The 12,892-nt window shown below is 30.1% G+C and overlaps 1 protein-coding gene and 1 pseudogene across 2 annotated transcripts in view; both read left to right on the forward strand.

Annotated features, from left to right (window-relative positions):
* Nucleotides 1-3,182: 3,182 nt before the first annotated feature.
* Nucleotides 3,183-9,876, forward strand: LOC125064502 (annotated as a pseudogene).
* A 24-nt stretch (nt 9,877-9,900) lies between these two features.
* The window catches only part of LOC125064501 (laccase-1), a 44,478-nt gene continuing 41,486 nt past the window's right edge, over nt 9,901-12,892 (forward strand). The window contains exon 1 of one of the 2 annotated variants that reach the window (XM_047671580.1): nt 9,901-10,150. In XM_047671580.1, coding sequence (XP_047527536.1) covers nt 10,054-10,150 — 97 coding nt within the window. In that variant the 5' untranslated portion in view covers nt 9,901-10,053. The remainder of the gene's footprint in view (nt 10,151-12,892) is intronic. The other variant, XM_047671581.1, reaches the window with a different exon arrangement.

Consider the following 12,892-nt stretch of genomic DNA (forward strand, 5'->3'; position numbering starts at 1 on the left):
TAATGCCATATTTTTATAATTATCACATAAAAAAATCGCACTGCCATTGTTAAGATTAATCGGATTAACGGCAACAATGAGTGAACAATTAAACATAATGTATACATTAACAATTTTCCTGTGTGTCAACGGGGTCATTGACCTGAGATATTTTTGTACATTGAAAAGGTATGTTGATAATCTCGATATTCACACTCACGTACAAATGTGGCTCAAAATTGTAGAAACATACTAAAATAAATGTAATTTACTTAAGATTATCGAATTCTCTGTATCTTGTACTCTAAATTTGACAATTTTATCTTTTACATGTTATAAATAATAAATGGTGTTTTTCTTGTATAGATTTCAATTTGTTTTAAATATTCTCATATAATAAATAAGCCATTATCGGTAGCACATACTGTTGTGATTTTCGTCGTAGATGCACTCCCGATAGGTGATGTATTCCCGATAGTTGATTAGAGGAATTCCAAATTAAAAAGGGTAATATTTCTTTTATAAATTAACTTCTACCGAACTAAATTCAATCTTATATATTAGAAACAACTCAAATATTTGCTGATTTTGCAATTATTCTCAAAGGAAAAACAATAAAAATATCTCATTCGATATATTCTGGTAGGTAGGTAATATGTTAAATGATTTCGTAAATAAATTTTATTGCTATGACTCAATTCACACATAATGTCATTTTAATAAAAGCAGTCATTTGAATCTGCTAAATTTCCAGTGCACATTTTTTGTGCAAAGTGGTTGACCTGCATGCTCGGCGTGATGCACGACCGCAATCATTATTGAAAATTTTATGACGTATATGAATGTGCACGTTCGAACATTTTTTAAATCCTTATTTCATTTTTTATATGTAACAGAAAATATCGTCAAGTGCCAAAATAAAAAAAATCGGTTCACATACAGAGGAGAAAGAAGCGCTGAACTATTTTAAGTTTGCCTATTTATTTATGATCATACACGTAAATATAATTAACTACTCAGTAGTCTCTTACAAATTGTTCTCGATAGAATCTACATTCCGAACCGGTGGTAGCTTTACATTGAATACAATTATGTAATTCACAAGTGTTTGTACAATACGTACTTGAAATAATTATTTTGTTTCAAACAGTAGTCATTTCCGAAAAAAATTACAGTGCAGCCAGTTGGAAAAAGTGCTAAGACTAGGTCTATAAAAGGGAATACCCCTACGATACATGCCATGGACTCATATCGTCCTTGAGGTGACATGATAAATAAATTAATCAATTAAACCACACGCACGCACACGCATAGTTGTAAACGGAACGTAATGAATGTAGGACCTCGCCTTCAACATCGGCATTGAAGTATTAGACAACAAAACACCTATACCAACTAATACATTGTATTTTAAAATACTATTTAGTTTACTTGTATGTAACTTATGTAAACTAATAATGGTAGTCGATTAGAAATCATCGGATCAATTTCAAAATTTACAAATATATTCATATAATAAAATAATTTGGTACCAAGGAACGAAAATAAAAATGACATTAATTAATTAATTAAACATAGCCGTTGCTAAGATTTCGTCAAAAGCCTTGATTTATTTTGAAATACGCTATAAATTAAATAATAGTTAATAAAATTTCAATATAATTACTATAGATACTAATTATATAAATATTGTCTTCAATATTTAATTGAACAACACTTTTGTACTGTCCTATATATTAATATAGGAATAAGGAAAGAACTATACCGAGGTTAATTATACCGAAGTTTATTAAAACTTCGGTATAATTAACCAATTCTTTCGTAATTTATTTTATTTAACACATTATTATTAATCTAATATATACCTACATAATTCATTCAAATACAATTTTCAGATATTAAAAATCATTTGGTTAACAAAATAAGGCTCCAAAAAAGCTATATAAACAAAACCATTGTTAAGGTAACCTTGTGCAACTCAGCTCTGTAAGGATGTAAACGAAACCAGAATAAAAGTATTTGTGTTCCGAATTACAAAATGTTGGGTCGGATTATTAAAGAAATTAAAATATTTTAATTTTATCGCATTAATGAAATAGTTATTTCGAGTACGCCCTTCCAATGTTATTCGTGGTGTCATAATATATATTATCTTGTCGCAAAACTGTGCGGTCTCACGGGTCTCATAATTTTATACTTAAAAAACCAGACCCGACCACATTCACTTTGCTGCTGCTTACTGCGTACTTATCCCCAATTAACTTTGCAAGTTTATATCTATCACTGATCGTGGATTGGTATGACAATTTCACAATTTTAATTATGTCCAACTTGAACGCTAACGAGAAAATATATATAAAATGTATTTTTTTTTTATTACTTTGTAAATAAAATAAGTCGACCAATCGTTTACATTAGCATTTTCACTAATTTGGATCTAGTACTTATATAGTAAACAAGATATACGATAAATCATTAGAAAGTCATTACATACTTAACACTATAATCATCATTATCATAGAATTAATGACATGACAGCTCTCAGTTACTTCAATGAAAATCACACGGATTTATTTTATTTCATGTTTCCGAAGCAACGTATTATTATGAAGTTTACAAAGTGTATAATTTCAAATTAATTCCAATTCGCTCGAAACATGCCACGTAAGGAATTCTAGATGACGGACTATGTGGTGCTTTCATTACTGGTATAATGGCTGTGAAATGGCTGGCAATTTTATAACGTGATTACCTCTAATGTCGAAGAAACTTTCCTATTATAGGCCGTCAGCAAATTGTTTTCACACGTCATAAGCATTCAGGAAATACGACCGCAAGACGTCGCCGGTCAAAACGAAATGGTGACGGAAATTGAAATCAAAATGCCTGAGAAAAAGTTTAAGTCGTTCAACGAAACATTCCCACATTGCGCATTTGCCTTGGCGATAGCGCTTATTTACCCAAATCGAAGTAACGCTAGGAAGCGAATGATGTTATTCGGTGTTGTTACAGTCATCAATTCTGTCGTTCTGTTCTGGTTCTTGTTGTATCTGGCCAAGTGCTTATATACGTTGGATATGTACAATCTTTCGAGAAACGTCGCTATAGGGATACTGGCATCCCTATTCTTTTTTAAATCTTTTTACGGAAATTGGAAAACAGATATATTCGCCCAACTATTAGAAAAGATATCCGACGATTTGCTTAAAGGTAACAATATGGATGAAGACGAGCAGCAAATATACGAATATTACATAAAGTTAGGTAAACTGGGGCAAACATGTTGGATCATAATACCGATTTTGTTGAGTTCACAATTTCCAATATACGCGGGGGCTTGCATGATTTACGAAAGTCTACAAAGCGACGTTGGTAAGAAGTATATGATACACGAAATGGAACTGAAATTCATTGAAGACAAACAATACGAATCGCCCTATTTCGAATTAATGTTTGCTTACAATCTCGTACAATGCGTCGTATTGTCTCCGAACTTTGCCGGTTTTGATGGATCATTTTGTATCGCCACAAATCATTTGCGCCTCAAATTAAAACTATACGCACATAAAGTTAACAAGGCTTTTAAAAACGCCAAGACTAGAGATGAATTGGAGTTAATGATGAAAGATGCTATCAGAGATAATCAGGAAGCATTGGTATTTTACAATGATCTGCAGGAGGTCTACGGAGGTTGGCTTTTCTCGGTTTTCCTGTTCACATCGCTTCTTATATCAATGAATCTATACCAGATATATTTAAGCCGACGCGTCGACCCCAAGTATACTATATTTGCTTTGAGCGGAGTCATTCACATGTTTACACCGTGTTATTTTTCCAGTAACTTGATAAAGGTAAAGAAATTCATATTTTTTTTTTCATGTAAGAATAACTTTTACCTTTTAAATACAATAACTCATATGAGGGCAATCACTGTATTCACGACGTGATTAATCTTCAAAGTTAAGAAAAAAAGAAACATCTACGTAACGTCGGTTCCTGAAAAAAAACCTCATAGAAAACCTTTAAAAATTGACAAACATAAACATAAAAAAATATTGTATACCTACGTATTTATAACATAGAAATAGAATTTAAAAAAATATCAAATAAAACATATTATATTGATAAATATATAATGTTGAAACGAAAATAAAAGTAATTATATTTTTGTTTTTAAAGTGTCTATTATTTCCAGACTAGTGAGGAACTAAGTTGGGACCTGTATAACTCAGCTTGGGAAGCGTGGGCTGATCCCGCCGTGACAAAACTCCTGATATTCATGATCGCAAAATCGCAACAAACTCTTATCCTAACCGGGAAGGGCATGGTTTACTTCAACATGCAATTATTCATATCTGTTCTGCAAACTTCATATTCGTTCTTTACTCTTATATCGAGCTAAATAATTAGTTTATTATTTTTTTTATTTATCAAAATTTCGCACATTTAAATGTAGGTTAAATAAATTTGCATAATTAAAACACGGTATTCACATTAATTGCACAGTATCAACGGTTTATTTGATAAAAATGCGAATTGAAAGTATATCTCATGATTTCGAAATATATATATGTATATAATCATATATTTAAAAATAATTATGAAGATTATGAAGAAAAAAACAAGACCAATGAAAAGCAACTGGAGAAGAGTTATGGTGATGTCTAATATCTACGATTATTTAAAAATACTATTTTTTTTTTTATTGTGGGTTTTATTGTACCAAGAGGGCACATATTATTTCGCCACTGTCACCTGCGATGGAGAAGACACGATAGAGATTAAACACTAAAATGCTTAATAAAGTTTCTTAAACCGTATTTTTATTCTAATCAAAAATATTACTATTTTATTCTACTAAAATTCGTCCACATTAAAATGTTGTCCAACATAAAAACATTACAGAGTTTTATTGTTAATTAGTAAATGTTTTGATAAAGAATATATACAATATACTTCTTTATTAAAGGATATAAAAGCAATTACCTCCTAGCTAATCTAATTTTTAAATTATCTCTATGGTATTTTTGAAATAACTTTGAACTGGAAAGACAACAAATTTTATATGACACCATAGCTAAGTTGTTTCTTTTGAAAGACATTTAGGTTACCTACTTTGCCGAGGTTTAGGTTACTTTCGATGACGTTTAGTGGCTAGATATAATGCCGCAGATCTCGAGGTTTTTGCAGCCCGGAGTCTGAAGTTGGAACTGTGTTCACTAAACCCTTTCCATTTGTGTCGGATTTGCCGTCCCTTCAGATAAGGAAAGTGAGAGAATAGGTGCACCTGAGTTTGCACATGTGTGCACAATAATAATATGTCCTGCGTGTTGACTAGACTCCCTTGACGATGGTTGGCGAGACCGAATACTATCAGAATGACAAATATATTTAGCACCTTACAGCGCAACCGATTTTTACTAAACGAATGTGGTTGTGTGAACCTCACTATACAGGAAAAGGTAATTCGTTAATATAATAATATAAGCAATTAAGGGTACTTTTTGGTTTAAAATAGTCCTATATTCCATCCTTAAATACCTTAAGGAGATGAATTTAAGCCCCCTATCTGTAAACTATCTATCTATTTGTAAACACGATTTTTCTGTGCACATTATTATCTTTTTCTTACTGAAGAAACTACTAAGTCTATAAATAAACGTAGGTACATTATATATACATAAAACTTATAGCAAGAGATTCTTCTGTTTCTGTTTTTGACGAGATTTTGGTGTTTAATATTATTATGTAAGTATGTGCGCGTCGCATTTTCATTCGCTTCAAGACTATTGACAAGCGTGAATTTCATGTTCTTGTATTATTATATAACATGTACAAAGTCAAGATGGTCAAATAGATTATGTTCTAGCCACCCACAACACAACACACAACTTTTAGGTTGAAGATCAAACATTAAAGGTAAAATTATCGTTATTTTTTCCTGCTAGGAAAGTTGAAGTTCTCGGCTTTGCTCTACTAAAATATGCATTTGTTAGATTTTTTTTTTATCAATTAATAATTACAAGAAAACCAAACAATTACCTTAATCAAAATATACTTTATTCAAATAGACTTTTATCGTCATTTAACCAACTATTTTAAAGGAAAAGCTACCACCGGTTCGGAATGTAGATTCTACCGAGAAGAACCGGTAAGAAACTCAGTAGTTACACTTTTCCAATATCCAAAAATACAATAATGTTAATTTAATACAATTATACTAACTTTGTATATATAATACTAACTTTGTATATTGATAATTGCAAAAACACAATTCAACTATTCATCAATAATTTAACAAGCAATAACAATTATATTATATCACAAAATTATATCGTACCTTAAATGTTAACACCTTGCTGGTCCAGGATCAAAGTGAATAGTAAAAAGTCGTAGTCCCAACTGAAGTATACCGGGCGTCTATCACTTATAGTGACTCACAATATTGAGTAGAAAAGTCAAAGTACCCTCTTATTTAATATAAATGTTATCAATACAATTCAAATATAACTTAAATTAAAATATTATTATTACAGATTTGATTAAAACATACAATACATAATGCAAGCCTTGTTTGTAATTGTCTAATTATTTATTTATTTTACTTAATCTGACACATTCATTGTACATATAAACCTTTCTCTATCATTATGTTTATTGATTAAAACCGCATTAATATTTAGTGAGCCTATTTTGGTTATAGAAGATAAACAGACAAGTATTTTATTTAATAACTTCTATTTAAATTTAGTTTGATTTTTTGTTATTTATTTGAGATAATTTGATCCAGATCCGATGCGTTTTTTATTTTCAGATTAAGTAATTATATTACCACCAAAATGCTTTACCTACAGCTAAAATTTCAAAAATATTATCATGAGATCGGGTGTAGAGGTTGATACATTTTTAACAGGGAACAATTCAATTGTAAGATAATAAATATATAACTAGTTATCGCCCGCGGATTCGCTTTTGTTTAGGGGTTGGTTGTTATGTGTTAGCCAATAAAAGTATGTCTACGATTTTCCTCAAATTTAACGCTTGCTTCATAGCAAATTTCATCAAGTTCGGTTCAGTGGTTTGGCCGTGAAAGTGAAACAGACAGACAGACAGAGTAACTTTCGCATTTATAGTATTAGTGTTTATTACTCAATACGTTTACTAAATTTCTGTTGACAAAATGATTAGAATTTATAGTACTCATAAGTACTCATTCGGATTAGATTAAAAGAGATTAAGAGTTTTAAGAGAGAAAATGTACTGAAGTAATATTTACAACTTTCTTTATGGGTACTTTTGTATTGTTTTTATTTTTATTTTTAATGCTATTATCAAATGTAATAATTTTAGTTTAGATATTTTAAAAGATTATTATTTAAAACTAATCGTTTTTTTTCATACAATAGGTGGCAAACAGGAGCCTCGCCTGATGGAAAGTGACTACCACATCGTCTAAATCAACTCACAGTTAACTAATGTGATGTATTAACCGTTTAAAAATGTACTTTATAATTCTTAAGCCAATATTCTCATGCAAAAATTACATCTATTCGTCTACGATTAAGTTTAATAATAATATGATTTTAAAGGTTTTTAAAGAGTTCCAATTTGAATTCATTCTTTTTTATAAACCAAATTTATGACCGCTAACAATAGACAAAACGTCTCTGCTAAAATATAAATCTTTAGTTATACCTAAAATGAAAAATAAATTATGTACACGAGTAATATGTTGAAGGTTTCGATTTTATATAAAAAATTATCACATCTCATAATAATGTAAGTATACTATTATTTTAATAATAAATAATAACTATAATAATGGTAGTACACACAGACTCCTCCACATTTGAATTTTAATGTATACTTTCGCCATTTATTTTATAATAACAATAATATTTGTTTGAATAGTAAAATTAAGTCACTTTCATATGGTAAAATAATTTAATTTCTATTTCATTATAAGACGTAGGGTAATTTAGAGCGGAACGTAACGCGCCCGATTCGACATTACACGAGAAAGTCTTTGTTCTTAATGTCTTTGCAACTTTTTACTTCAATCCTACCAAAGCTCTTTTACTAATCACAAGTGGGTCGTCCGCGAAACTTTTATTCAACAGATTTTTGGGTATTTCGCAACCTATGAAAGGTTTTGTTTTGATTAAATTTCATTTTAAACTGACGACGTCTTTTCGCACGTTTGTTTTTTTAAACAGCCATAACGCAGCTCTCCACCCGGCCAGTAGCTTGTAACTCTTTGTTAAATCGTAACTATTTAGTAAATTGCAATCAATCCTTTTTAGTTTTTTATCTACTGCTGGAGCTCTTCAAAATAAGACCACAACCGATCTTCTATGTGCAGCTATTGTCCCATAATCATTGTCACAAAAATCAGCTTACCCCATTAATATATAAGATGTTGATGAACTACATTTGAATTTGGAACAGTAAGCAAAAATGTAGAGAACTTTAATTAACGCTTCTAACGTAAGCGTTTTCTTGTCTGATCATGTATTACTAAAAATGCTCCTCATATAATTTTAGTAGATTTAATCAGCTTGAAAAATTTATATTCCCGAATGGAAAATGCAAGGATATAAGGGTGATTCTCGTAATATCCAAGCATAGCGTAAAGATTGTAATACTGTAGAAAACTCCGGGCTGCTAAGAATTTTTAGAGACGTCACTAATTTTTAAGATTTTGTCTTGAAATTCAAATCCGAACCTTCATGATTTGCATCCATACAAGTAAGCCGTTAGACCAACAAGCCCGGCTTTCTTCACATTATGAAATATCTGTTAGTATAAACGGTATATTAATTACGTGCGCTCACGCATCTTTACTGCTTCCACTTATTACATCATCGTTAAGACAATTTCCTTCTTATTTTTCACTTCACCTATTTCGCTATAGTTTAATTCCTACAAGCAATGCTCTTATATATGCAAATACTTGGTATGGTCAATAAATAGGTTAACATACTAACGGTAAGCGATCGTGGTAATTGAGAGTATATCGTTTTAATTAATAATTTTCTTTTCTTTAAAATTACAGTAAAAAAAATATTGTGTATATTTTTGAATCTTAAAAAAAATTTAAACTATTTATTTTTTAGTGAGGCAATAACATAATATTTCTGAGTAAATACAAACTTCATGGACAAGTGATAACGTTAAGACAACAATTATTATTAAGGTCTTATTTTTAAGGTCGATGAATATGAATACGTACATATTTCAAGCCGTATTTCGTTATCTCAAACATTAGAAATAATACATAACGGTATATGTTGTGGTGTAACCTTGTACTTGTGTGAATAAAATACATGTGTTGATGAAAATTATAATTCAAAATTAATCGATGGACACAATAAATCATGATTGTGATGTATTGTTATGTTTGTATTAATTTAAAACATTAATTTTTAAATTTATTATGTTGAAGATTTTTTCTCGTAAAAATCCAAATAAGTAAGCTTTAAAGTGTATAAGGTAAAATTTAAACGAAAATAAAGAATGATATTGTTAATAAATATGAAATTGTAAATGCAATTTCCGCTTACCAAACCATTTAAATTAAAAAAAAAAACTCAAATTGTATTATCAAGTGAGCGCGAGCAAGTTTCACGTGAAGTGACGTAACCAGGGTACAACGGTAAAGCCTGTGGAGCATGATAGGTACCGTGGCGGCCGACGATAGCAAAAGTGTCTGCCGACCCTGGCTTGTCCCCTCCTCGCGTCGCGTGGGGGGTGCCACTTCCATCTCCCTTCACCTTCGCGTACACTGCTCCGCACAACCAATGACCGCCCGCCCCGAGCCGGCGAAAGGTTTTATATACAAGTGGATTTCGCACTGCCAAATTGCTATAAGTCAAAATATAGGGTAGTCGGGCGGTTCACTCGTTCGCACCGTGTCGCCGGGTGTGCATCGACTCCGTAATTTTTTTAAAGTGGGTGCGTTCGTGCGTGTTCTCACGCCAGCTCGGATTAGGCTCTACCAACACGTGTAACAAATGCGCGGTACTACAGTGCCTTTATAATAATATTGGAAAAGGGCAATAAGACTGTGTAACTATGGGGTGCAGTGCGAGATTCTGTTTACTGACTCTATCCTTGTGCCTTGTGACTGAACTTGCATTTGGTGTGAGAGTGCTACCCAAGCGGAAAAAAGGTAAATAAAGTTATAACATACTACTATAGAAATAAGTACTAGAAATTAATACAAAAACAATACATATAAAAATTAAGCAATAAAATACTAAATAATATTGCATAATAATTTTAACTATTAAACTATGAACGGAAATATGAAACGAGCTGCTCAAATATCGACTAACGCAGCCGATACATCGCTTTCGATCGTTTGTATTTAGTTTTGTTTCAAATAAATCACACTGTTTGATTGGAGATATTGCGTTAAATAATCCTTTGACCTGGATAAATTCGATACGTTATGAATTATGTCCGTGGCGAACCACGTACCGACCATATGATCCGGTTTCGAATCGGCGGACCAGTGCGCTGTCAACGCACTCGTAAACAAAACAGTTTCATCAACGCATTAAAAACATCAACTTTTCTCTGATTTCTTTTTCACGTATCTCATTATTTTTTGTAATTATAATCTATAACCCCACCAATTTAAATATACTTAGTCATGAGAGTTTATTCAATTTTATCGATTTAATGTACCGTTGAAGTTCTTGTTAAAGCTACATTTTCTCAAGGTCAAGTGTACAACGGCTAAGAATTTAAATTACTTAATAAATAATCATTATTTAAATTGCATATCAATTTAGATAAAAAATATATATACAAGGAAATACGATCAACGGACATAGGCACATTACACGACCGACGAAATCTTTCATAAAAAACATCTAAATGTATAGAAATGGCATTAATATTTGTTATTTTAAATAGTTGTTGTGTTTGTGTTAGGTTTTATAAAACTCACGATTGAAATCATTTTGATTGTGACCTTGAGATTATTTAACATTTTCTATTTAACGAAATGATTAATACAGCATAATTTGGCTTTGGCTTATTAGGAAATTAAGTTCATAAGAAATTATGTTCATAAAAAATTAAGGAATATTTTATTCAATTAATTAATTAATATCGTTATTTCTTCTCGTGGCGTTATGTTTATCTTCTGCAATAAGAACTATATTGAGATTTAAAAAAAATCAAAAAAATATTGATACAATATTTTAATTAAAATTACCAAACAATTTACATATTTTATTTACAAATATCACGTTTTATTTTGAATGGAAATAAATGTCAGTAATGAATTATATCAAAATAGTCAATTACTAAACAGAAAATAAAATATGTTATCTATAAAATATTTAAACAGGTTTCATTAAATTCAACAACTTTTTTTTCCGATAAATGTTATTTCGACTGTGACTAAAAAAGGTCTTATATAAGCCATCGTAACACAAATGAAAGTGGGTGCTATTATTCGCACACGGTTAATTAACATGTAGCTTAAACCTCAACATCATAAAGTAACCTTTTAGTGGCAATAATTATATATAATATACTTACTTTTATTTTATTTATAAATGTTCACAATTAATACGTTAAACATTTAAAAAAAGAAAAAGTCGCCAATATATGTGCAAGCTTTATACAGGTAATATTATAGATTAACTTTTTTTATTCTCACTATCTTATAAATATTTTTTACTGGCAACACATTTTTTACTAACACTTATTGAGGTGTAATGACTACGCATACATTAACAACCTCATGAGCAATTTGCAAATAGATGCAAAAACAAAATATCCTCGCTTATCTCATTTTCTATCTAATACGAGTTTTCCATCAACTCCCATGTGTATGTGATACATACGTGCATTTACAGCATGCATGTGTGTGTTGCATCCGGACTGCACTAATCAACTACCGGTTTTATTAAGCACCTATATCCATGCGATCGTCAAATCTGGTACAATAATAATAAAAAATATATTTAATGCATTAAAACATTTTCTTAAACTTTCTGCAATTCAAATTTCTCTCTAAGTATGCATTTTATATTGTCATATTATTATAAAAAAAACATATACATATATATCTTAATTGCTGCCATATCTAATTCATATATCTATTACCTAATGTACGCTCAAATTGTGTTTTGAAATCTGATCTAGATAGTCCATTATAATTATAGGTTTTTATTTTCTCTTATAATATATAACGACGTTATATCGAAAACGCATTTAACGTTTCATTTTAGAATAAATTCATTAATATTATTATTCTAATTTTTAATTTACAGTTAACTTTTTAATGCATTTATGTAGGTGACGATGGAAAAAATATATGACGATGAATGTATTTAAAGCTTAATAATACAAAATATAATAATAAAAACAAAAAGATAATTCTAATCTATAAGATGTAATTTCATATTTAAAAAAAAAAATGCGTTTTTAATGAACCAGCCGTGTTTATGAATGAATAGGTACTATTACGTGTGGTTGAAATGACATTAAGTCCTTTTATAACCGTATGTTTTTGTGCCCATACATGACATAGTAAAAAACTAAACTAAAAAAATGTGTAACAATTTCCGAATTTCACGTTATTTTTTTTTTAATTATAAAAACTGTGTAACATTTTCCGAATTTCACGTTACTTTTTTTTTAATTATTAAAAACTAAACGTTTGCTAACAAGGTTTTATATACAAATTAACATATTACTTAGTCGTGATATCTCGCTATGTTCATCAATCACTTCACAATATTTGCATAATAAAGGATGCTCAATTTTTATCTAACATATTTCATTAATATAAAAATTAACATAACACACTTCATATACGTACACACGTTATATAATTCGTTCAACGTTCGTTTTCATAAAGTATATAAGTGAATATTTTTCATTTGCTTAA

This window comes from Vanessa atalanta, chromosome 6 (genome assembly GCF_905147765.1).
Source record: "Vanessa atalanta chromosome 6, ilVanAtal1.2, whole genome shotgun sequence".
NCBI lineage: Eukaryota > Metazoa > Arthropoda > Insecta > Lepidoptera > Nymphalidae > Vanessa > Vanessa atalanta.